At 43.1% G+C, this 25,141-nt stretch overlaps 1 protein-coding gene and 1 long non-coding RNA gene across 3 annotated transcripts in view; one reads left to right on the top strand and one right to left on the bottom strand.

Moving 5' to 3' along the window:
• Window positions 1–340: 340 nt before the first annotated feature.
• ADTRP (androgen dependent TFPI regulating protein) overlaps window positions 341–25,141 on the bottom strand; it is a 36,443-nt gene continuing 11,642 nt past the window's right edge. For both annotated transcript variants that reach the window (XM_074575950.1, XM_074575951.1), the window contains 3 exons: window positions 15,471–15,586; window positions 10,468–10,619; window positions 341–2,752 (listed from right to left, as the gene is read on the bottom strand). In XM_074575950.1, the coding sequence (XP_074432051.1) occupies window positions 2,709–2,752; window positions 10,468–10,619; window positions 15,471–15,586 (312 nt within the window). In that variant the 3' untranslated portion in view covers window positions 341–2,708. The remainder of the gene's footprint in view (window positions 2,753–10,467; window positions 10,620–15,470; window positions 15,587–25,141) is intronic.
• LOC141739176 (uncharacterized) lies at window positions 7,744–22,719 on the top strand. Its single transcript, XR_012585602.1, has 4 exons — window positions 7,744–7,828; window positions 21,620–21,692; window positions 22,484–22,543; window positions 22,691–22,719. It is a non-coding gene; the product is annotated as an uncharacterized LOC141739176 (long non-coding RNA).

The following is a 25,141-nucleotide window of genomic DNA, read 5'->3' as shown; positions in this document are numbered from 1 at the left end:
AGGTCAGATTGTGACCCTGAAGCTCTGGCAGAGACTCAAACCAAGAAATTTGTGTGGGAAATTGGGGAGGGAATAAATTAGCACTTGCCTGTGTTTTTTGGGAGAGTAAACTGTTACAAAGGTATGAGCTAAGATGAAAGCTCCTAATTGTGGTGGATATTGCTTTCCAGCTGTTTCTGCTGGAAATAGCTCTGTGTGTGTGTATGGGATAGGTCTTTATTTTCTGATGGTGCTCCGTATCAAATAACAACCAGTTTTGCTTCCCCTCGCTGTCCCTGTCCCCTCATTCCCTCCAAAGAAAAATCGCTTAATCTTGTAAAAAGAAAGTGCAGGGGTAAGGTCTAGTTTGGGGGTTTTTGCTCTGGTGAATTTAAACCTTCGTTTTCTCTCTCTGCCGAACAGAAGTGGCAGGCCTAAATAGTATTAGGTAATTGTAGTTGTCATACTGCACATTGTACAGTGGAAAAAAAAAATTAATTGCTGTTTTTTCGCCCGAGGGTTTAAGCAGTGGTCCCTTCGTCTGACTGGGAGCATGTCATTTTCCTCCCGATTGAGAGTGTGTACCGTGGAGCAGCATGAAAGGATTCCTGTACAGCTGCACTGGGTGAGTGGGCGGGCATCTCATTCAGTAATAACATCTAATTTATACGGCCATGAAAATCTACAGCTATAAATAAACAGTTCTGACTGACTTTGCATACTTACTCAAAATAAAATGAGAGAGAGAAACAGACTGGAAAGAGAAATCGAGTGTAAATATGGTAAAGGCCAGATCCTTATTCAGAGTACCTCAGGAATGCCTTGTTGAAATCACAGGGAAAATGTCGGTTTGTGAACAAGGATTCACAAACCTTCTTCCTTTCTGGGCTTCGTGTGCGTCAGAGAAAGGAGCAAAGCAAACCCGAGATCCCAGCAGTTCTGCTTTGGGGACAGGCATTCCTGATTGCTTTCCCAAAGCGTGTGACTGGCATCCAGCCTCTCCGTGCAGGATGCAGCAGAGAGCAGTGCCTCTTCTCAGCCCTTTTCAAAGAAAGAAACAACCTCCGCCACCACCCCGCGATGCTCCTCGAACCCCTGTAGTCCAGCAGCGCAGGCACCACACCAGATCCCAAAGGTCATCCCGGTGCAAGCAGGAACTGAGGATGAGATCTGCCGTTCAGCTCCTCTGGTTGGACATGGGAAGAACTGCTCCCTCTGTGTCAGGGCCCAGGCTGTGTTTTGAGTTTCTGACACTTAAACTGTTTGCACTGGACTATCGGTACAAAGAAGGAAAAAAAAAAAAAAAAAAAGAGAAAAAAAATACCCAACTAACCTGTACAGGGAGTCTCCTGAACTTTCTCCTCTTCCCTGATTCCCCTCATGGTTTTTCTTCTGTCTGTCTCTGCTTTAGCTTCAACAGAAAAGGAGGGAGGGGTGTGTATATGTAATTGCTTACATTCCCCTTGCAAAGTTAGCTGGAATGAGTTATCTAGATAAGCCGGGAATTATTGAATGCATGCACATTTTTCATTGAGTTAACTTAGTTTACAGTCTAGCCCTAGTACGTTAACTTCCCAGACTAGAATTTTATCAGGTGCTTAACATGTGAGAAGAACAATCTTATGTATACACATAATTTATTTTTTTTTTTTTTATTGCTCACAGGCGGCTTACAATGTTTTTCGTTTTTACTAAGCTCCAGCAGCATTCGAAAGATGAAAATAACACCCCGGCGAACTGCGCACCCAGTAGCTCTGAGCTAGGGGTTTTGGCAATGAAGAACAAGTTAGACATTTAAGTCCTGCAACTAGTTTCAAATCCTCATTTAAATGCAAGGCTAGTAACAGAGATCTTTCTTTTTTCATGTTGACCATTAAGGAACACTTACTCTGCTGTCGGTTTTGCCTGTTTATTGGAGTTTGCAGTGTTTTAGATGTTAACAAGATGTTGAGGCTAATAACAGAAATCAGCTATATTGAGCAAGATTAGTAAACATGTGAATGGAGTGTAATTATATGGCAGGCAGCTTTATGTTAAACAGTGCTTTAAATTAACATGCTTTCTGTCAAAGCAATCATACAGTCAGTATAATTAGGTTACTTTTGCTGCAAGATTAACTGAAACCAAGAAAAAGGAAGAAAGTAAGTGTTGTGTTCAGATTTCCTGTTGAAATGGAGGGGAGATATTATGCATATTAATATTCCAGAATGTTTCTCGTTAGAAGAACTTGGCTTCATGGTGAACTTTCTGAGCAGACATTCCTAATTACAGTCCTTGTTAGCCCAATTTGTTATCTAGCTAGCTTGGAAGTCACAGCACTGTTAAAATTATCCCTCCTCTTAATTTTTTCCAGACTTGATGAAGGGCGATCCAAACAAGAGCTGGCTTGCGTTCACAGGTCTTTTACAGAGTGGTGCCAAGCTCATGAGGGAGTTCGTTTACCAGTGACGAGTTTTAACCATGGACACATCCTCACGTACATTGTGCAAGAGATGAGAAATCTGTGTAAACAGATGAACACAATTTTCTTGTTCATAGCAGTTGCAGAGTTATCATGTAAGAGGCAAACATTTCATATTTTCCACCAGTTTTCCATATGTCTGATGACATAATGGCTTCACCAGAAGCTGCAATGCATTGGAGAAAGGATTTATCACAGCTGCATTTATTTTCCTCTACTTCATGGCTTCAGCATTCATGGAGAGATCGTTTGGCTTGAAGAGGAGGATTCACTTGCCTTTCCGCCTGTAGTCCAGTATTGCTATCGAATCTCCTGTTTGGAGGCAGAGGAGAAGATATTATTGGAAAAAAAACAGAGAGAAGTCTGCTCATAGATCAAGCATGCTGTTGGGAGCAGGATGTGAACCTGGCCTTGGCCTCCCAGCATCCCTGGGGAACCGAACCCATCTGGGAGTGGGAGTAAGCCATGAGAGCACAGCTTGGACCCACTGCTACTTCCGAAGTGCTGCAGAAGTCAAATGAGCCTTGGGATGTCCCTAGCAAGCAAGGGATTACTCCACTACTGAGGAACGATTTTGGCTGCTCATGGCCTGGACAGGCATATTCCTTGTTGGATAAAAAACTGGCTGGATGGCTGGGCCCAAAGAGTGGTGGTGAATGAAGTTAAATCCAGTTGGCGGCCAGTCACAAGTGGTGTTCCCCAGGGCTCAGTATTGAGGCCAGTTCTGTTTAATGTTTTTATCAAGGATCTGGACGAGGGGATTGAGTGCACCCTCAGTAAGTTTGCAGAGGACACCAAGTTGGGTGGGAGTGTTGATCTTCTTGAGGGTAGGAAGGCTCTACAGAGGGATCTGGAAAGGCTGGATTGATGGTCCGAGACCAATGGTATGAGGTTCAACAAGGCCAAGTGCCGGGTCCTGCACTTGGGTCACAACAACCCCATGCAGCGCTACAGGATTGGGGAAGAGTGGCTGGAAAGCTGCCCAGCAGAAAAGGACCTGGGGGTGTTGCTCGACAGCCAGCTGAATAAGAGCCATCAGTGCCCAGGTGGCCAAGGCACCCAACAGCATCCTGGTTTGTATCAGAAATAGTGTGGCCAGTAGGACTAGGGAAGTGATTGTCCCTCTGTGTTTGGCACTGCTGAGGCCACACCTTGAACACTGTGTTCGGTTTTGGGCCTACAAGAAAGCCATTGAGGTGCTAGAGCACGTCCAAAGAGGGGCAACAAAGCTGGTGAGGGGTCTGGAGAACAAGTCCTATGAGGAGCAGCTGAGGGAACTAGGGTTGTTCAGCCTGGAGAAAAGGAGGCTGAGGCGAGACATTATCACAGAATGGTCATATCATGCTCTACAACTGCCGGAAAGGAGGTTGTAGTGAGGTGGATGTTGGTCTCTTTCCCCAAGTAACAGCTGATAGGATGAGAGGAAACAGCCTCAAATTGTGCAAGGGGAGGTTTAGGCTGGATATTAGGAAAAACTTCTTAATCGAAAGGGTTGTCAAGCATTGGAACAGGCTGCGCAGGGAAGCAGTTGAGTCATTGAGTCACCATCCCTGGAGGTATTTAAAAGACATGTAGGTGCAGTGCTTAGAGACATGGTTTATTGGTGGGCTTGGCAGTGTTAGATTAATGGTTGTACTCAATGATCTTAAAGGTCTTTTCCAACCTAGACAATTCTACGACTCTATGAAATCTACCATGGGCCACATCCCTTGAAAACAACAATGCTTTGCTATTGGGGAAAAAGTATCTGCCACCAAACAAGCCTAGCTAGGTGCAAGAATGTGTGAAAAGCTTTAAAATAAAGCTCATCTGAAAATGGCAGCAGATGATTAATCCTGCAGCTGAGATATCTGGAGCATCCTCATGTGTCTAGCCAGGATGGCAGAGGACCTGCCAAAGACCCACAGCTTTCTGAAGCACTAGCTGGAGACCGGACTTGGGGCACCAAGTGTGGCAACAACCAAATACATTTGGGTACCCTTATCTAAAGCACAGTTTCAGCCGCCCTTCTTCCTTGTTGATGATTATTTACTCACAGGAAACCCTCTTTTAAAGGTGCTTTCCTTGTCCGTAGACCTCAGAGGCTCTGAAACACTAAATTGCTGTATTATATTTATCTCCAGTCTGCACAGCATTTGGCAATTGACCTGATATGGAACAAAATCCTGGCATTTCTCCCTTCCCAAATGATCCCGTAATTATTTTGTACTGACCAAATAGATATTTTAAAGATGAGGGAGAAAAAAAAACAAACCACCACCAAAATAACAGACTAGCCTATTAGGCCAGGGACAGCATATTAACAAGCACCTGTTAGTGTCTGGCCTCCAGTGATGAAATCCTAAGCCCTGGGTTGCCAGAGCTTCCGATCGGGTCTCCCTCCAGTGGATCATCAGATAAACTTGTCAGCAAGAGTAGGGTGTGTGACAGATGGTGCAGGTTTCCTTTAAATAGCTGGGCTTCTCCACCCGAGGGTTAAACTGCAGCTCGGGGGAGTGACAAATACGAAGGATATAAATATGCTGTCACAGGTTTGTGGCATAACTAGGATGAATGGATGAGACAAAAGTAAATATTCCTATTTAGTTTGCTGTAGATCTTCTAAAATTTGAGTTCCGTTTGTCACCGGCAATATAGTGAAATTGTGGATATAAATATCGTTCACTGAAGGAAATAGATATACCCTGGACATTTATTCTTTGTTTTTAAAGGCATGATAAAACAAATGAAAATATCTTCTGGAGAGGAGACTCAGTTTAAAAATCCCTTCTGGACACTGTAATAACGAAGGGTGGAACCTGTGTCTCGAATGATAACTCCCTGCAGAACGTGAGCATTTTAACGTTTATGCTAAAACTGCTGTTCACAAGTCTGTGCCAGTACAATGGCAGAATGACTTCGTATCCTACACAGTTGTTCTTTGCATCCCTTTATTTCCCACTCGGGCTTCTGCAATCTCAACAGCTGCTCGGAAGAATGAGAGCATCAGGAATTCAATCATATTATAGTATTGCTTTGTATTGCACAGATTCATGCGCTGTCACATAAGCTGGGTTTCCCAATAGCTGACTACAGGGTTTTAGGGAAGCTTGGTTTCACAAGCGTGTAAATGCAAAAGTAAAACCTAGGGAAAACAATCAGTTCCTAACGTGTTATACATTTCTGGAAAATGCGTTTAATGCGCAAGTACTCCAAAAAGAAGAGGAAAAATATGTCAAAGAGAAGATCACCATCTAACTTTAGCATAGCCCTCGGTGAATCTGTTTCAGAAATGTCTTTGTAAGATATTCAAGAGTTCCCAGAAGATCTGGAGGAGCACATCCGTCTATGCCCTGGGCACAAGGAAATCATTCCACCGTTAAGTTTCCTCTTTTTCCTGAGAGCAACGGCTATTATTGTTGTTGTACTGTCTTATCCCTTGCTTTAGAGTATCTTTAGTTCTGGCTTTGCCCCCTGCCCAGTGTTCCTCAGCCAGCTGCTGGCCAAAGCTTTCCCTTCTGGAGGACAGAGAGCATCCAGGCAGGGGTCTGCTTGAGCTGCTGCCCGCTCCAACAGCCAGACTCCCTTTCTGCCCTGTTTCTCTCCCAAAGGATGGTTCCACCACCTGGAGCAGAGCATTTCTCTGGACTTGGCAGAGGCCTTGTGGCTGTAAAATCTCACAAGTGGTTTGTCCAGTCTCCCTCAGCAGGCACTTAAATCACTGGTGGAGGGAGTAGCTGTTGCTAGCTGTAGCTCCTATCCACCTGCATTTCAAAGTATTGAAATGCAGCAGTTGATGACTATTTGAATTTGGGTTTGGTTTGGTTTTTTTTTTTTTTCTTTCAGGTGTGTTAGATGGAAGACAAATGAATATGCTCCATCTGCAAATGCTGGTGCCAGAGAAGAGACCTCACCTGAAATGTTCCTCTGTCTGATGTGGAGAACTTTGATCTGAATTTCTCCTGCGGATCTGGTTGTCTCACCAGGAGCAAAACCTGAGGGAAAACTGCCCTGCTTAATTTTTGAGGGTTGTAGTTTGACTGGTCAAAGTAACATGAGATCAGTTGCCTGTGTGATGTTTTCTGCCCGTGGGGAATGGGAGAAGTTATCACACGGTTCATCTTTGGTACTCGGACCCTGCAGCCAAATTCTTGGCTGAGGTAAATTTATGGCAGTAAAAGAATCAGCCCATTGTTTCTAGTTATCCTCTTTGGAGTTTCTGTATTGCTCAACATTGTCTAGTACTCTAGAAACTCTGGGATTTAAAACAAAAAAAAAAAAAAAAAAAAGAGTCATTACTGGTACTATTTTCTGTGCCTCTCAGGCTGTGCAGCTGGGTTGCCTTAGTTACCACCAATCCAACTGTGCAAGGGGAGGGAGAGGCACATGAGAGATAATACATTTTTAAAACCTTCAATACTGTATGAAACAGTTTGTCTATAAATAATAAAACAAATTTAGGGTCTGGCATCTTTTGGTTGTTCTGAAAAGGAAAAACAAGGTTATATCATTCGACAGCCTGGCTTTTCCAGCTCTCAGAAATGGTACTGCATCTGTTTGGTCAAGCACAGGACATCATAGCTTTAAAAATTACTTGCTCAGAGCTGAAAGCTGCTATCCATGGACTTTGGAATAACTTGCAGCTAAATACACCTTTAAGAGTGAAAAAGAGTAAATATTTACACAGCTGGTTTTGGAAAAAGTGATAGTAGCCTAGAGCTATAAAGGACCATGGAAGGGAGCCCATATGAAGCATGGTATGCTGTGGGACAAGCTTCATTTGCAGCCTACAGTCTGCTACAGGATGTAAATCCAGAAGGAAACCGGGCTTACCACTCATGGGGAGCTACCTGTTAATCACTTCTTGCACCTTCGAATAATTACAACTTATCTGGGCACACACTCAGCCAGCTTTCTTCCTTCAAGTGGGAAGGAAAGAAAAAGAAGAAGCTGCCCTGGAGCCTTTCTCTTTGGGGCAAAGCCTGGTTGTAGCAGCCCAGGCAGGGCTCTCTACCTTGGCAGATGCCACCAGCATCAGATCTAATGGTTTAGTGGCTACAGGTGTTATTAAAGAAGGTGTTTCCAGATGTGCCTGTAGTAAACGATGGCATTACCCTGTAACTCAAACTGTGGCTTTGGGGGACAAAGCAGGCAGCAAAAGGGAGGGCAGAAGTGCCCTTCCATGTACCCTTTCTTTTGGGGGAGGGAGGAGGTGGGCAGGGTGGAAGGTACGGAGAGATGAAGAGGTTTGTCTTCTACCAGCACAGATTGTTTTACTTTGTGTGTATGGGTTTTTTTTCTGCAGGGTTGTTTTAACTGCATCATCTCCCTTACGGTGACAGGAAGGTGAGACAGGAAAGGGGAGGATGAAAAAAAGTACATAGAGCCATTCCTACTGCGAGAAGAAAGGTATGTTGGAATTGCGTCTTCAGTCGGGTTGTAGCTGTTTTTACTGTGGCGATGCTGAGACAAAGATTTGTCTCAGTCAGGAACATATTAAGACCTTGGAGCACTGTAATTTGGAATAGCTTCCCTCTGGCTGTGTTGCAATGCTTATTGGGACCTTGTTATCAATACCAGCATAAGAAAGTCCTGCCCTTCTCTTGGGTGGACACGGCTGGGAAATGGATCGGGAAAATGATCTGAGTTGAAAACAGACCCTGCTCACAAGAAACAGGCGTGTGTGGTGGAGTAGGAAGGAGTGAGGGGCGGTGGGCAGGAGCTTATTGAGAAGTTATTGCTGCCCAAGCCCCCATGTTATCAAACTGCAGCCTCAGATGCTGGGGAGTTGCCGGCTATTGGGGCCTACAGGAAAGATGGGGAGGGATCTTTATCAGGGAGTGTAGTGATAGGACAAGGGGTAACGCTCTTAAACTGAAAGAAGACAGATTTAGATCAGATATTAGGAAGAAATTCTTTACTGTGAGGGTGGTCAGGCACTGGAACAGGTTGCCCAGGGAAGCTGTGGATGCCCCATCCCTGGAGGTGTTCAAGGCCAGGCTGGATGAAGCTTTGAGCAGCCTGGTCTAGTGGGAGGTGTCCCTGCCCATGGCAGGGGGGTTGGAACGAGGTGATCTTTAAGGTCCCTTCCAACCCAAACCATTCTATGATTGGGATGCAGCTGGCAGCTTTTTTTATCAGTGTACAGCAAATCTAGGGAATGCTGCCAGTCCTGGAGGTGAAGAGCTGAGGATGCATGTGAAATAAGAAGCGTTTGCACAAACATGGGAAACTGTAACTCAGGGAGAGTGTCCTGCACACAGATGAATACACCATGTTAATTGTTAAGGCTGTGATTTTGTGGCTCCTTTGAGAAATATCAAGTATGCATGAAGAGGCAGACTCCACCACACACAGGGGGCCTCCGTGGATTGCAAGAGCACACCAGATGTCAACAGAAGATATCGTGTATGCTGTGTTCATATATATTCTCCGAGGTTACATTCATACTGTCACAACTGGGGGTGCTTTTCAGCCTTTCTGTATGCACAGAAAAGAAAGCTGTGTGCTTGGCCCAGAGTCTGTAGAAATCTCTTAAATTAACATCTCTTTCTTAAGTGAGTACATTTAGTCTGCTGTTCAAAATGTGTCTAATTTTTACAGTTAATTTGATCTCTGCTTGGCACGACCTTTTGTCCGATCAATTAACACCTTGGAAATCAAATTATTTTAATTCTGACTATCTCCAGCTTATGCATCGGGCATACTCTAGGCCTGAAACTACAAATATGTACTCAGTGATGAAAAAAATCTGATACCTAGGTGTATCGGATATCGGATCTCATTTATAGACCTATACTGTCTTGTAGGGACGATGTGGTCTTTGATTAAGAATAGTTACTATTTATGTGATGCCTCTTAAACCAAAGCTAGCGTAGAAAGGCTGGGGATCTGTTTTCATTTACCAGCAGTCCTCATCTCATATCGCGTCTATGCAAGAACAGAGTTCAGCCAAAAATTTCCAAACATGGACATGTAGAGCAAGCATCTTATTTGCAAAGGTATCAAGCGGTGAAGTTGGTTATTCAGCACATTTGAAAGTCAATCTGCTGCTTTTAGGTAGCTGAGCACGGATGGTGAGAGACTAGCTACAGACACTCTACTTTGGCTTGACAGGCATGTGAGACTTCACAAAACGGATCAGGCATCAAATGTTCAAATGTTCTCCGAGAACAGAGGGAGGTTGTCTTATTTATTTTCAGAGGTGTTTTTCCAGGGTTTTTTCTTTCATCAGAAAGCTAGTTTAAGAAATTGCAAATGTTTACGCATTTGTCGTAAATAAAATACACACGTTTTCCTGACAGGAACATTTTCATCCTCAAAAACTTAATCTTGAATGAAAAAGGAGAGAGGAAACCAGAAGGGGGAATAATAATAATATCATCCCATATCCCTAAAGCTGCTTCATCACTTCTTTCTTTCTTTCTTCCATCTGTTGAATGTGTCCTAAACTACTTTTTTCTTTTTTTTTCCTAACAACTGCCCATTTGCCCAAGGAAGCTGCCTTTCGTTTTCTTTAAGTCACTACTGATTATACCACTACTAAAGCCGAAGGGGAGATGTTCTCAACAGTTTGTAAAACTTTCTGAAGAGCTGTTTTACTCATGGACCTGCTGCGATGCTTTCACTTGGATACACTAATGCCCTCCGGTGAATTGTCAGTAAACAGTGCCATTCCCTAGTCTGACAAACACCACCTGGTGCAGGTGTAAGAGTTTTAGCCAGAGAGATTTGGCTTTCCTGGACCCTTGTTTGAGAAGGAATTAAAAATCCAATTATTATGCTGGTATGAGGTTCTTCTCGAGCCCCATTAGAGAAACCTGGCCCAGCCTTTTATCTGGTGGTGTTGGGATTCTTGATCCAACTCATTTTCTATTTGTTAGTAACTGGTTAGGACCTGGAAATCTCTATCAGACACCCAAATGTCACCCCGCAGTGTACAAGGGCCCCCTTCCTCTCCCCACCTGCCTAGGCAATCACAGGAATTCATTTTAGATTTTTATTTTTTTTTCATATGGATAGAAGTGAAAAACAAAACTTGGACTGACCCCATATCATACGGTTGAGGAACTCCCCGAAGTTGTAGAAGGAGATGATGACGGCAAGGCTACCGGCGAAAAAGGCTGCTAGCCCGGCTGGGCTGAACAAAGCGAAGAGAGGATATACCCACTCTCCCGTTACAGAATAAATCCACAGGACCCTAGGCAAGGAGAGAAATGACCTTTGGTTAGGACCATTTATTTAGAAGAACCACTTCATGATTTCTAACCCCTGAAGGGCCAAGTTGTCCAAACAATCTTGATACAGAGAAAATTAGCTCAGCTGTCAATACATCTCCTCGGCATTTGGGCTATTTGCTGTGAAGCACACTTGAGCCGCTGCTAAACGAGATGGGTTTCAGCGCAGGTCGAAACGCACACGATGTTCTGCTGTCACCCTGGTGGCATTGGCTATTAACACAGTAAAATAGTAAAACACTCAGAAATAGAGATGTGCACTTGGCTATACCAAGTGAAGCTTATTCAAATAAGCTCTCACATACGCATCTGCTCTTTAGTTACAACAGCTTTTCAGCCCCTATCCGGATCTTAAGGGTCTGTGGGGACAGAAAGTGCTGTTTCCCACTGTCGCTATCCTGCCGCTGTTGACCACTCTTTTGGGAGTGGAAAGAAATTAGCAGGAGGTAAGAGGGCAAGGAGAATTATCCAGCACCTTTTCTCTTGGTCTGAGGAGGAGGAGAAGGTAGGTAGGAAACAGGTGTAGCTGCTTTGCTCCGTTGTGCCAGAACTGTTTGGAAAAGGGAAAGAAGGAAAAGGAGGGCTTCTTTTCTTCTACTTAGGCTCTCTGTTCACTGATACTATTTTAGTTGTTTATGGCTCATCAGGCATTTGCTACCAGCCACCCTTGAATTAAGAATATAAAAATGGTCTTTATATATTAAATATAGGAAAAAAAATTTTATGGGTGAAATTATATATATTTGTATTCAATATGTAAAGAATATAAAAAAAATAGGTCAGGTCTCCAGTGATTGTTATGAGGATGTGCCATTCTAGCGATGGGCAGCGCTTGCCTAAAAAGAACCTTTGGGTCGAAGAGTCCTAAAAGGTTTCGTTTTCTTGACTAAAAAACCCAAACCCACATCCGAGGAGTATGCCATACTTTTCACCACCAGTGCTAACACAGGAATGTAATCCCACTCTCTCTGAAGGCACCCAGCCTGCTGCCTTGCACTGAGCATCATGCCTTGGAGAAGTGACAAACAGGCTGCCCCACCACCAGCCTGAAACTGTGTCATGAAACCAAGGAATTGGGAGAGTGCTAAGAAAAAAAAACACGAACAAATGCCAACCCATGTCTGAAAAGATGATTTCTTATTTCTCTAGTTAGAGCAGGAAGGGGTAGTACATAAGAAAGGAGGGGTTTTACCTTGCTGATCCCCACCTAAGAGGTAGAGTGGAGAAATGCAGGGGGTTGGTAGTGGAGCTGTCTGGGCTGAGCATGGAAGCGTTAAGTTTAGAGACTTGTTTTTGTGATTTAGGATAGGTTCTTTCATCAAGCAAACTGGGTTGCAAAACAGCTAAGTAATTTAAAAAAAAATAATTAAAAAAAGCCTGCACAAAAGGCCATAGAGAAGCTGAAAGATACTGAAGATCAGGTGCTAACTGGAGCCCATGCAAGTGGCAGCATGTGTTCCTCACTGCGTAGGGCTACTGTTTTCTTCATGTGTCTCGAACAGTAAAACAGAAAGTGACAATTGTCTTTATTTTATATGAGGAAGAACTAAAAATATTTATTTTATATAATGAAATCTTGATCCAATTCGACAAACTGGCGTACCTGATATGAAGCACTTCAACATGTATTTTGGAACCTAAACAAATGACTGTGCAGAAGCACCAAAGCACTCATCTTTCTAACTTGGTGGGAGCTGTGTGTTGCCAGATTTTTGTCTTGGGGCATACCTCCATATTCCTGAGCCCTACTCATTTTGATCACAGAATAGCTGACAGTTTTGAGGTTTGGGTTTGTTGTTTTTTTTTTTTTTTTTCCCCTAGGGATTTCATAAAATGCATCCCACAACTTGCAAATGGATATTGCTCATTTCTCATGGGTAATGACCTGTTAAATACACATGCCGCCTTCAGAGGCTTATTATTCTGAAGATTTCATTTACAAAATTTCAATTTTCACCGAGACTTTACCTTGGATATCAGTGAGTGAGTCAGAAGCAGACAACGCCCAGAATTATGGGGAGATAAGAACCCTGCGTATAACCAAAGTTGCCAAACTGCTGTAGGATAGAGGACAGCATATAGACACCAGAGAGGTGATGTGCTGTCATAGTACAGCTGGATGCAAGTGGGGGATTTATCCTGTCCTCTCATTACCTTTCTATTAATGTTAATGGGACCACTGCATTTACTGAAGGAGGGGGGGAGGGGGAAGTATCTTTAGGGAATTATTAAATGGGAAGATCCAGAAAGGAGAAAAGAACATATTGGCTACATATGAGCTCCCTGAGACTGTGGTTAATTCAAAATTAAAAGGTTGTGAACTGAAAAAGAGCATGCAGTGAAGGAAACATATTTTGGTTCCTAACAGGGGTGGAATATGGACATATGACAAGGAAGACGTCAGTCTCTAGATTTAATATGATTTGGGTTTTTTTGTATTTTGTTTTTTTTGTATTTTAGTTTTTTATACAGAGTGAAATCTATAAGGATTTGTATTCCCTTGCGGAGGTAGTTTGAGCTTTTCTTCAAAAACGCATACAAAATTGTGAAGATTAAGATTTATTTTATACTGATCTATTACCAGTGAAATGAGAAGGAGCAATCTATTATTACTTCCTTCTTAAGATTTAAAATGCCAGTTCTAAAATGTATATATTCTTCACTGTTTTCAATGTGGTGACTCCAGGAGTAAGGCACTACTTAATGCAGCCAGGAGGTGCAAGATCCGTCCTTGCAAGAATTAACTAGCATGCCTAAGGGTTCTTTTAGCCCCAGTGTCCTGCAACTGAGAGCCGCTTTTCCTTTTTGAACTCTGTGGGTATTCCAAGCTACTGTGAAGCCCCGCTCAGAGAGCAGGTACCTGGTGCAAGGTGTCCCCGGCTGCTCGGTTTCTCTTCTGCCTTGCAGGGACCAGTCAGTTCTCAGCCCATGGACACTGGGGAAGGGGAAGGGCAGGGACGACAGCGACAGTTCAAGGAGAGGCTTTTAGGAAGGGCTCTGTTGCTTGTGAAACGTAAGGTGCCCAAATGGGGCTATTAAATCACCAGGTTGCGGCACTGACAGTAAAATGTGTACGCATGTTAAGATTTCAGTGCACAGGCTAAAAAATGTAATCATCTGTTAGTTGAAAGCTGTTGTCTGTGGTTGCAGGGAACCAAGACAAGGAGGGAAAAAGAAAGAAGACAGGAGGTCCCTTGCTGCCTCAGGAAGAGAGAAAGCAACGGTATTGAAATTCTAATGTCATTTATCCAGTTATCAGGGCTCTGGGACACAGGGGACAAGAGCTCTAAGGGGCCGCCTTCCACTCAGGACCCCAGCAGCACCATGAAACATCAATTCAAAGAAGATACTGGGAAGGCTCAATGTGTTGATCCTCATCCTTTGATGAGGGTTCAGGATGAGCTGTGTCTCCTGCGAGGTGAAATTGCTCAGCTGATGGGGGCTTCAGGGGAAAGCATGGCACACGTGACTGCAGTAGTCACCTGGAGAGCCCACTGGTCTCAAAGACAGCAAAAATCAAATGCGGTCAGAAGACAAGCAAAACAAACCTGGCGTTAAGCAACGGGGTGAACCGAACATAGAAAAGGAAGTTAGGAAACCGTGGTCATAATCCTATTAGGCTCTGGGCTGGATTAGGATAAATGGCTCCTGACTTGGTTACATAGTGTAGCAGTGAAGTCCATTGCATCTACAGCCACGCTGATGGGTTTCAAGTCACAAGAGTGTTTCAGTTTGTTTTCTATTCCAGATTTTCACCTGGTAGGCTGAAGGTAGTCTCTAGCTGAGAGTGAGAACTGGTGGGAAGGAATGGGAAGGATGGATTCCCTCACAGCCCTTCTCAGAAATCTTTGCATGAGGACGTCACCTCCCTGCTGACCAGTTGTTCTGTATCCACCCCCCTAGGGCCTAGGTGTTTCCTGAGCTCTGGAAAGTGATATTGCAGCGTACCCTGAAACTATATGGACCAGTTCCTGAGCTGAGTTTCAACATAAGGCATCCTCAGAGTGGTTTGAAGTGTTGGCATCCTCCCACGGTTAGATGGAGCAGGCAGTGCCTCCAGATCCTGGCACTGCAGCCGGGATGCAATGAGCAGGAGGGGATGCAAACTGAGCTCCAGGGGTGTGTGACACACACAGGAGGTGGGTGGATGGCTATGGGCTGGAGGGGGAGGGTCAGATATAGTTTATTTTCTTGGGATCACCCTCCAACAGGTTGGAGATCAACTGTGGGACGTTGCTGGAAATGTAGGCAGTGTCCACTGGTGGAGTGGGAGGTGGTAGCGGGGCGGATGCCTCCTTGCTACCCATCAGTTTGCACCTGGCTCTGAGTATCATTTTCTATCTCAAGTTTCTAAACCCAGCCATGTGTCCCTGACAAATACCAAACGGAGTTTTACTCTTCTTCTGCTCCAGTGACCCCTAGACCTTTGAGATTTGGTGGTTTTGCAGTGAGCAAGACAGAGAGCGGAGGTAAATTTAATGGTACTGGTAGAAATAAAAACTCCAGCCCATCAGAAATAACTCAAAGTACCCAGAGTTTATGGCAATTTAATTGCTTTTCTATAAGAGGCCTTAGAAGAGCAGGAGATGATATGTATGGTCTCGGGACCTATATTGTGTTTGAAGAAACCTGCTCTGCCTACGTCTGGAAATAGTTTTCATGGATCTCAGCTGAAGTTTAGATGACGTCTCCACAGAACAGACTGCTGTCTCCCGTGTGTCTGGGAGGGAATTTAAATCTAAAAGTGCAGGATTTGGCCTTGTTTCACAAAGTAGATCGCTTGAAGAAAATGTTTTAAAGTACGTAATTCTTACCAACTGATATACAGAAAAGCGACAAATCCTAATAGGATCACTCCTTTCTTCTTTGCTGGGTAACGATGTGGCATGGCAAGGATTTCCAGGACAGCAAATGGTAATACAGCCGTGTGCTGAGGAGAAAAGAAAGTCTGTCACTGATCAGTGGCAATGCCTCGCCTTCGGTCATTGCTGATCAGAAAGCTCAAGAGCCCGCCCGTGAGCAAAAGATTACTCAACAATACTGAATGTAGTTGTATACAAGTGTGCATATTTCATATTTTTTTATAGTGAAGAAGTGCCCCTGCAGTAACGAGCATGGAAATTTTCTTTTAGTATGCTGTAAAAAGTACTGTAATGACGTCTGCCTGTAGAATGATCTGCGTTACTTTATACTAGGTGAGCTTTCCTTTTACACTTTATAATGCAATAATTTTTTTGTTAATTCCCATTAGAGTACAAAAGATATTGAAGTCTATCGTTATGCGCACTTGAGGATGTCAAAAGTCTCCTCCTTGAACTCATTAAGCAATTGCTAAATTGTCTTCATGTTCTCTTCAGTTCGTTATTGTATTTCATATATTGTCACTTATTGTTTGCTCCAGTGCAATTGCAGCGTGTTGTGCTTCTCTTTGTAAAGTGAGAAATGTGGTGGAAAACATACAGAGGACTTGTTAGCTGTGATTCAAGATGAGGAAGGAACTTCAGACAAGCTTAACCAAGAGTTAGTAAAGTGTTAGCTTGCTGGAGAAGCTTTTTTCCCTTCTCTCTCTTTTTTTTTTTTTTGGTCAAAGAGTTTGAATTGTATGAAGCAGCTTCAGTTTCAAGGGCTTTTATGATGATAATTGTCTGAGCACGGAGGATTTTCAGCACAGAGCGGACAGCTTGGTGGCACTGACTATTTTGTGGTGGGGATCTGCCTCCTAGAGGGGTGGTCCACACTTGTGCGCCCACGGGGCAGTTGGGAGCACAGCAGAAGTCCCTCTGGGCTCAGATGTTAAACAGGCAACGTGGGGCTCTTGGCATGCTAACGCCTCAACTTGTTGGCTGATTTGTGGCAACTTCAGGAAATAATTAGTTAGGGTGAAATTTCCCCACTAAAAGTTTTGTAATATTCCCCGTGCAAGCAAATGATAGTTTTAAGTTGCAATACCTACAACAGAAGGCCTAAACAACACTGGGGAACAGCACAGCAAAAACAGTCAATGAGGTGCAACAGGAGAAAACTATAACAACAGCTGTAGCTAACTAGTTGGTTAAATTCCTATTAATTAAGCAAACAGTTTCACGAGTAGATGGGGGGAAGAAGTGGGGAAGGGCAGCAGAGAAAGTTAGGCTTTTAAACAGAAAAAAACACCAAACTAATGAATTTTTGGTGTTTTGTTTTTTTTCTAAAGGCACAACATGCTTGGTTGTATGGTATGAACTTTTGTCTTGTCCCAGGGAAATGGTTCTAGTACATACCTTCAAAGTACTCAGCAGAGCTTCTGACAAACATGTATCTCATAAAGTAGTATGGTGCCAAATTTTTAGTGCTGTATATTTGTACTATAAGTTGCCACAAACACACATGAAATTCTTTAAATGCACATTGAGCTACATACAGCATGCATGAAAACATTCTTTACCTATTTTTTTAAGAGGCAGACATTCTTTTTTTTTGTCGCCGCTGCCAAGTGACAACTCACTGGAAGCTACGTGTCGTCCCTCAGGCCCCCCCAGCGCACCCCCAGGAGCTGCTATTCATACCTGGCTGTCCTACTACCAAAATAAGCCGTCCATCTCAGTGATCGTTTTTCAGAGAAAAGAGATAGATAGAAAAGATCTATTTGATGTTCCAGTTCCTCTTGCTTATTGGCACTGAGATTTTCCTCTGTTCTCTACAACCCACTTGGTTGGTAGCAGAGGTCTTGTTGCATCAGTACAAGTGATTCCTGGATCCGTTTAACCAGAAAAATGTCTCCGGTGTACGCAGCTTTCATATATAATCCCTGTAACTGTCTCTTAGTTGGAAATCTATGTGTTAAGCTGCTTTTGGAATGATTAGAAAAAGTTTATTTTCCATAGGTGGTGTGTTTTGAATAAAACACAAAATGCCCATGCAAGACAGCAACGATGGAAAACTTGCACTTTGTCCTCACTTTTAGGCTTTAGCCTTTCACGGTGGATTTGTCTGTTACGTGAAGTGGAAATAGGTCCTGTTTTCATTTGACATCCAGTGGGCTGCAAAATCCCTTTGGGATATATGAAACGTCCTTCCTAGTCTTTTAATTAATTTAAACACTTTTAACAACGATAAGCTGTTTGTTCCAGATGTATTATTGCTGTCCTAAGAGGGATTTCGTATGAGTGACCTGGTGATACAATCCTTTGTTGAAGTGAACAGTTTTTAGGTGGGGGTTATTTTATATACTTATTTCCTTAGCTTGTGGCTTTTTGTTCTCAGAGTGGATGTTAAATAAGCACAAGTCAGCAATATGATGCTGCTTTCAAAGAAAAAGCTTGTGGCATTCTGGGATGGTATTAACAGGAATATTGTGTGTAAGAAAGACCTGGGAAGTAACTATGCTGCTCCACTTGAATTGATGAGGTTTTTGGCTGGCGCTCTGTCTCTGGCTTAGGGCACCCCATGTTGAGAGGTGCAGATAATTTGGAGCATGTCCAGAAAAGGTCAGCACAAACAGCAAGAAAGTATGAAGAGGAAGGCAGTCTGAAGGCAGGCGTCGAAATCAGGACTGAATGCGTTGTTGCATCTAGAGAGAAAAGGAAAATGGGAGAGGTTGATACAGTGATGACTGCGTTGGGCAAGTTCTCCATGCCCATCGCGGGTAGGACCAAGAGTGATTGGCTCAGTTCTCCTCAAGAGAGATGTAGCTTTATACTGGGAAATATGTAGCAAGGGTGAGCAGGGAAATGACCACCTAAGGAAGCTGGGCAAGTCCTTTACAGGAGAAGCTAGACAAGAAGTTGAGTGCGATTCTGCCAAGCACCCTCTGGGCATCCCTGACCCAGCCTCCGTTTTCCTCTGAACCAGCTCGCCAGGGGCCGTGCAGACTCCAGAGCTGGTGCAAGTGCTTGCGTCCAGAAACAGAGGCTGAAAGCATGGAGAAATGGGGGCTCCCCTCTTCTGATGGGAGCAAGCTATCGTGACTGAGGCCACCGGTGTCTCCACTCCCTTAGCCAACTTCTTCTCTTTCTCAGTTCATACATCTTTGCGCTGCCCTACAGTATGTGAATCCCGCAGGAAAGGGGGGAGAGGAGAGAAAAGCAGAGCTTTGCACCTCATTTACAATTTCTCATTTTCCTCATGGGAGTGAGCGGCACAGCACTGGATGGTGGCTGGAGGCACCCTGCAGCAGCACATGAACAATGTGAGGACAGCATGAGACAGTCACAGGGACCTACAAGCTGGGGGTGGCGAGGGGGAGCCCACTGCTCTAACACCCATTGGCACTGCAGATGAGTAGCTAACTGGTAGTGGTTGCGAAAGACAGTTGGGAACTCTTCTTTTTATTCCGTGTTGACTTAGATGTTGCTGATTTGCTTAACTAGTCATTTTTTGGCAGGCTCTTTCACTTACAGAGGAGTTAGAGAAAATACTCAGGGGCCCGTAAATCAAGAGCAGTTTGAAAGTCACTGGCAAAGCTGAAAATTTGGCTGCTTTTGGAAATAACCAGGAGCTCGGTGGAAGGGGTAGGTTCAAATTTCTGCTCTGCCTGATTTGCAGGAGCTTGAATCCAAGCTTCCCACTCCCTGAAAGAGTGCTTCCACCTCCAAAAGTGGTGAAAGTGTTCAAGAGTGGGGCTGTGTTCGTCTTGTTTTGTGAACAGGTTCTATCCTGATTTGGAAAAAGAAGAAAAGAAAAAAGAAAATTTGTTGTGGCATAGGAAAGCTGCTTTCTTCACAATTCCAATGATGACACTGGCACATGACTTAAAGTGTGTGCTGTGTCTTCTGTACAAATAATTGTATCTTTTAAAAAAAAAATTGCCATATATTAATCCAATTTTATTTATAATAGATTATTATCTGGTTCCTAGTTAGAGAGAACCACTGTGTCTATTAACTAGATATGCTTTTTGTAGGGCCATTTAAACTTGCCATGCAAATGCCTTCTTGAGAGAGATTTCTGCAACAGTTCTCCACTACTTCATGCACCAGAATGAAAATGTTTCGCTTTAGCATTCTTCCTTTGTTGATATAAAGCTGCTGCTTTTTTTTCTTTCCTCCCCCGCCCCCTTCTTCCTTCTCATGTACGCATACACCCCAGGCCAAATAAACATGTGGGAAAGTCTTCCCTTGCACTTCTGCTATCTCAGAGTCTGCTGTTGACTTCACGTATTTCTGCCGAGCCCAGTTTGTCCATTAACAGTAAAATCACGGTGGAATTTCTACGGAATAACTGAGCGTGTTTATGAGAGCAGATGCGTTATTTATACAGCAGACACCAGAGGAACGCGTGGTTGGCGCCGGGGTGCAGACTCTGCCCTTTGCCTATGACACGCAGTTGGCTTCCCAAACGATTTCCCTCTCACAGCCGATAGACATTGACTTTGGCAGCATCATTAGTGATAGACCATATATCATGGTTAATCATATCTGCTGAAAGGCTTTAAAGACTTCTCATATCCTCCTCAAAAAAAACCCCCAGTGTATTTTCTCATTTGAGTTATTTTTAACATAGGTCTCTAGTGTATGGTCATTAAATATACTTTCAACCCTATTTAGCTGTGCTTTATATCCTTAAACTGACATACGTCTGAAGAGTGCAGCATTTGTATGGGGTCAAATTCAAATATACAGTTTTGCCTCTTGCTTTAAAGAAAACTTAATAATTAAGCTCAGATTGACACAGATCAAAACATTGGCAAAAATTGCTGGAAACAGTGACTCATTTTTTATTTCAATTAACAGTTTCTCAGTTTCACATATAAACAGTGAAACTGTCAAAAATAATTATCACAGAGAGAGAAAACCCCTGTTTCCCTCCAAGGTAAAGAAAGGAGGCTAAAACAATAGCTGCGTGTGCTGATCGGGCTATCAATGAACCGAAGTGAATCAGAGAGCTTTTTTCTTCTCTTGGCAGGAATCCTGTTAGTACTTATTTTTATGTTCTTTGAAATATTGATATATTTACTTCTTTTACAGCCTCTGCTTGTTGAGGAAAGCTTTCAGCTTACAAGTTTTTTAAGTATTTTTAAATGCCCTTTTTTTTTTTTTTTAGTTTATTTGTACAGTGGAAAGATAAAAGTTATGGGACTTTCCAAATTATCAGAGACGTTTTGTTAACTAATCACACTTATAATCTGGATTCTAATTCCAAACATTTGATTTAAAAATCCTCTGTGGCTCTTTTTGGCTTTTTTAAACTTGGGTTTGGACTCTTTGCTTTTTTCCTGACAAACTTGGGTGCATCTGAACTAGTTGTAAAATTGCAAAAGAAATTTTTGTTGCTCATAAGCTCTGTCATCTGAATACGGTGGGGAAAAAGTTTCTCAAACATATGCTGAACTTGATCTGAAATATTGGCATGATAATTCATCTCCTGTGGAGAAGAATGAAATTACAACATTCTCCTGTTTATTTTTTGTTTCCTACCCTATGTTGTATGTTTCCCAGGATACGTTTCAGGTTCATGAGTTTAAACTGAGATAAATAGTCCTCTCTGGATATTATTTCCACTGTTTGGGAAGACCACATGGAATTTTTACTTCCCGTATATGTTGAGTAATTTGTCTATTTATTCAACGTTAGAGCCTCGTTTTGCTGTTGAGAATGTAAGTAGAAGCAGGTTTCCTGGGGCTGAGGAGATGGGGTTGGGTAGAGCTTGTGCTCAGCTGCCGGCTCCAGCCTAGGCTGGGTTTTAAGCCCATGAATAATCTCCCCAGAGCTGCTGAGATCACTCGTACGCCTAACGCGTGCGTCGCCGTTTGGCTCGCTGTGACCCCGTTTGACTCCCGGGCGAAGGAAACGATGCCTCGGTTGACCTTCGCTGTTTGTTTCTAATTCGTCTGCATTTACGCACCCTCTGATGTCTGCTTTCCATTAACGTGCGAGACTTTAGCGGGGGATTTTTCACAGTTACCGCTGGCCAAACTAAACTCCTCTGGGTGCAGTTGGACACCATCGAGTGTTTTTGAAAAACTGCCCGTGTTTTCTCCTTTCAGACAAGTTCCCCGCAGAGCTGTCTGTGCCGACAACCACTTGTGGCCGATACTCATGCTTGTATCTTCTCCATCGGTACGTTACTGCACAGAAAAGTAAAAACCCACTTCAGTGCTGCCTTATGAGGCTCATGGAACTAGTGTGCGTTGGTTGACCCTTGAGATGTTTACTCGGTTATTCAGCTCTTTGTTGGGAAACGTCCTCTCGTCTATGGAAATTTCCTTGGGTTGGATGCTTTTATAAACCATTACAGCCTGTGTTATCTGCCTGTAATAAAACTAAATGGCTTCCTGTCACCGTAACCTCTATTTAGTCTTATACCCCTCATAATTTTCTGAATCTCTGTATGCTCTCTCCTTTCTTGGCTTCATTTTGGAACAAATTCCCTCTTTTGATTTATTCTGCTATGATACTGCCTTCATTCAAACACCTCCTTTAAAATTTTCCTTTGTAATCTGTCCTTTTACATTTTTCTTCCTCTCTTAACCTCTCTTCATCTTTTAGGGTGGGAGGGGCTTAAGCATTATTGTTCATTTTATTTCTTTAACTAGTACATTGCCTTGATTAAAATATTTAGTTAAAGAAAGAATTCTCTCTCAGAGTTACTAGCTGCCTCTTATATTCTCAGCCATCGGTGCATTTTCAGGGAACCACACATTTATTTTATCGAGTGGGAGGTACGGGGAGCCCTGTAACTGAGCAGGTGTGGTGACAAATGAGCCAGGAAGCTATTCCTCAATTTTAACTCCAGCAGCACTCCTCTCTGAACTGTCAGCTACCGTCTCTTTCTGCCCTTTCCAAGTCTGTTCGTACTCACCTGAAAAGCGACATTTTTTTTTTTTTTCTGCTTTTTCTGAGATGCGTAGGTAGTTCGGGAGCATTATTGTGAAAATGGATGAAGCATCAGACCAATTGTATGATCAAAGGTAAAAGAGTTTCAGAGATAACATTTCCTGCAGGCGTGCATGCGTTTTTGGAAATAAAGCCCTGGCTGAATATCCTATTGCATACTAGCAAATGTTTTGTCTTCGTGTCAATGCCAGAATTTTAATTGCGTTTCTCCCTGACATTAGATACCTAGTCTAAGAAGCTGATGTTGCGCTGCAGCTGGAAGCTGACATGAGACTGAAGTGACACATCCTTCGCTGTGGAATATTTGGCTCCAGCTGTTCCTTCGCGGGGTGGGTTATGAAGACTGCACCTGTGCACGTCGGGGTAGCAGCAGCCCAGGAGAATTCCCTGACATAACATTTGTCTGTGAAACACATACTTTCTCCCTGAGGAAATGGGCTTATGTCAACAAAAATGCAAACTTCAAAAAAAAAAATATATGTAGTGCTGGGAAAAGCTAAGCATCTTTGCTCTTAAATGTGTGGGGTGATTAATTTCATGTGCCATATCCCTCACACACACATTCTTCTTCTTTGCCAAAAGCTGAATGTAATTGGAAGACTATGAACATCCATAGTTGCCAGACAGCTTAAGACTGAGATGCTGTGAAATGCAAACAAATGGAAATTTTTCTCTCTTGTGTAAATATGCAAGAATTATTAAGCATTAAATACCAATTGCAAGGAGAATCGTTTCAGATGGTCAAAGATGAACCTGAGGTAGTTCTTGTGTATGCACCCAGAGCAGGAGTCCAGTTAGAGTGGTCTGGACAAGCGGGTTCTGCTCCACACTCTGATTTTGCACCCCCTTGGTTGGTAGGTGTTACAGCAGCTTCCTAAAATAAGCTGTAGAAAGATACAATCCATTGCATAGGTGCCCTCGCATGGGAGGGAGTAATTTGTATTCATACGATTTATTTTCTTTTCCAGATGGAAGTAAACTGTACTGATCCAAAATAACATTTCTGTTGATGTATCTGTGTCCACACTAGGGCAGGTAATGGTTCAGCTAGGTGGGCAGAACACAAGGAGCTTGTAGATACCGAGAAGCTCCAAGACGAGAGGGGACATGGCGAGTCTTGCTGTTATTCTTGTTGTCAGGCGGCTTGCTTCAGTGGAGGAAAATTACTAGTATATGCCCAGGTTGTTCTTTCACTCCCCTATATTTTCCTTTTGCATTCAGATACTTCTCAGGTACTCTTCATCGGGGCAAAGCGCAAAGAAGATTGAGAGGCTCAGGCCACGTGGGGTCTGTTGTCATTTTTTGCTGAAGGTCTGCCACATACGTAATTTTTCTTCTGTGCCTCCATTTACCATCCCTCCTTTTTTGTTCTTAGTTACGTAGCTGATAAGGTCTTCAGAACATGCATGGTTCATAACTATGTGTCAGTAAAGTGTCCAGGACACTAAAATGCTGATTTTTGTCAAGGTGAGAGGGTAACACAGCTACAGAATAGTTTAGCCATCTCTTTTCCTAATTTAAACTTAGCTGCAGCCTGAAAATAAAGAAAATTGTGCTTTTTTGCAAGAAAATTTGTGTTTTAGAAGAACTGCGCCTTACAGACTGAAAATATAAACCTCCTTTACAAAAAGGCAGCTGTACCATTACCATTTTTGTGAACGCATCTGGTCAATGTTGACGCGTATCTTTTCTTTTGTTATAGATTAAAATGTTTTTGAGCGATCGCTTCTGACCCGCCATTGCCCCTCTTTGTTTAGCATTCGATTCTGTCAGACCCTTCAAAATGGAGCGTTCCCCTATACTGCCGTTAAGTTGAATAATACATGCATGTGATTTAACCCAAGCTGTCTCCAGCAGTTAGTCGCCTTCTGGAGAGTATCCAGATGTCGCTTGAAAAGACATGACTGGGAAAAGAATAAACAATTTCACTTGACGAATTGGCCAGCGTATCTGTTGTCTCAGCCATCTTCCAATTCAAAGATCTTGTTCAAATAAAATAATTGTGCTGGAGACATAAGTAGGGTGGTTTTGTTTTTGTTTCATCCATGAAGGTCAAAGCTTTGTATAAAGATGGTAAAATGCAATTATCTCAGACAACCAAAAGTGAAAACTGAGGTGCAGCCCTTGGGTTAAACTCAGTAGAAAAGCAAAGAGAGAAACCTAGGTAGTCTGGAGTATTTGGCCTCCTTCAAATATTGACAAGATTCCTTTCTGCAAAACAAAAAATGTTTTGGCTCAGAGTGCAAAAAACATGCCTAAAATGTCGTGTGCTCTGCACGGCGCTGGGCTACCAGGTGGGCAACGCTCTCCCATTGCAAGAGCAGTAAATGTGAGAAAAATAAATGGCTCGTTCACTTCTGCAAGGAAAATGCTGCAGCAGCACTGCAAACTCAAGGAGCTTGCTATTCCTGAAGTGGTTTTGCATGATTATTTTTTAGGTTCGCTCCTCAGTTACATAACGACATATGCTTTCCCTATTTACAATGTTAAAACAGACCGTGATAAAAAAAAAAAAAAAACCACACACAAAATTTACTCCCACCGCAAATGATATGGCACTGACGTCTACTACTGATACACCGATGCCTTTTTCCACCAAAGCCAGCTAGATGCTGCCTCAATCTGCCGTGAAAAGTCTGTAGTCTCAGAGCCATAAAGTATAGCAATGTGCA

This window comes from Larus michahellis, chromosome 2, assembly GCF_964199755.1.
Source record: "Larus michahellis chromosome 2, bLarMic1.1, whole genome shotgun sequence".
NCBI lineage: Eukaryota > Metazoa > Chordata > Aves > Charadriiformes > Laridae > Larus > Larus michahellis.
This window is presented reverse-complemented; position numbering and strand designations above follow the sequence as displayed.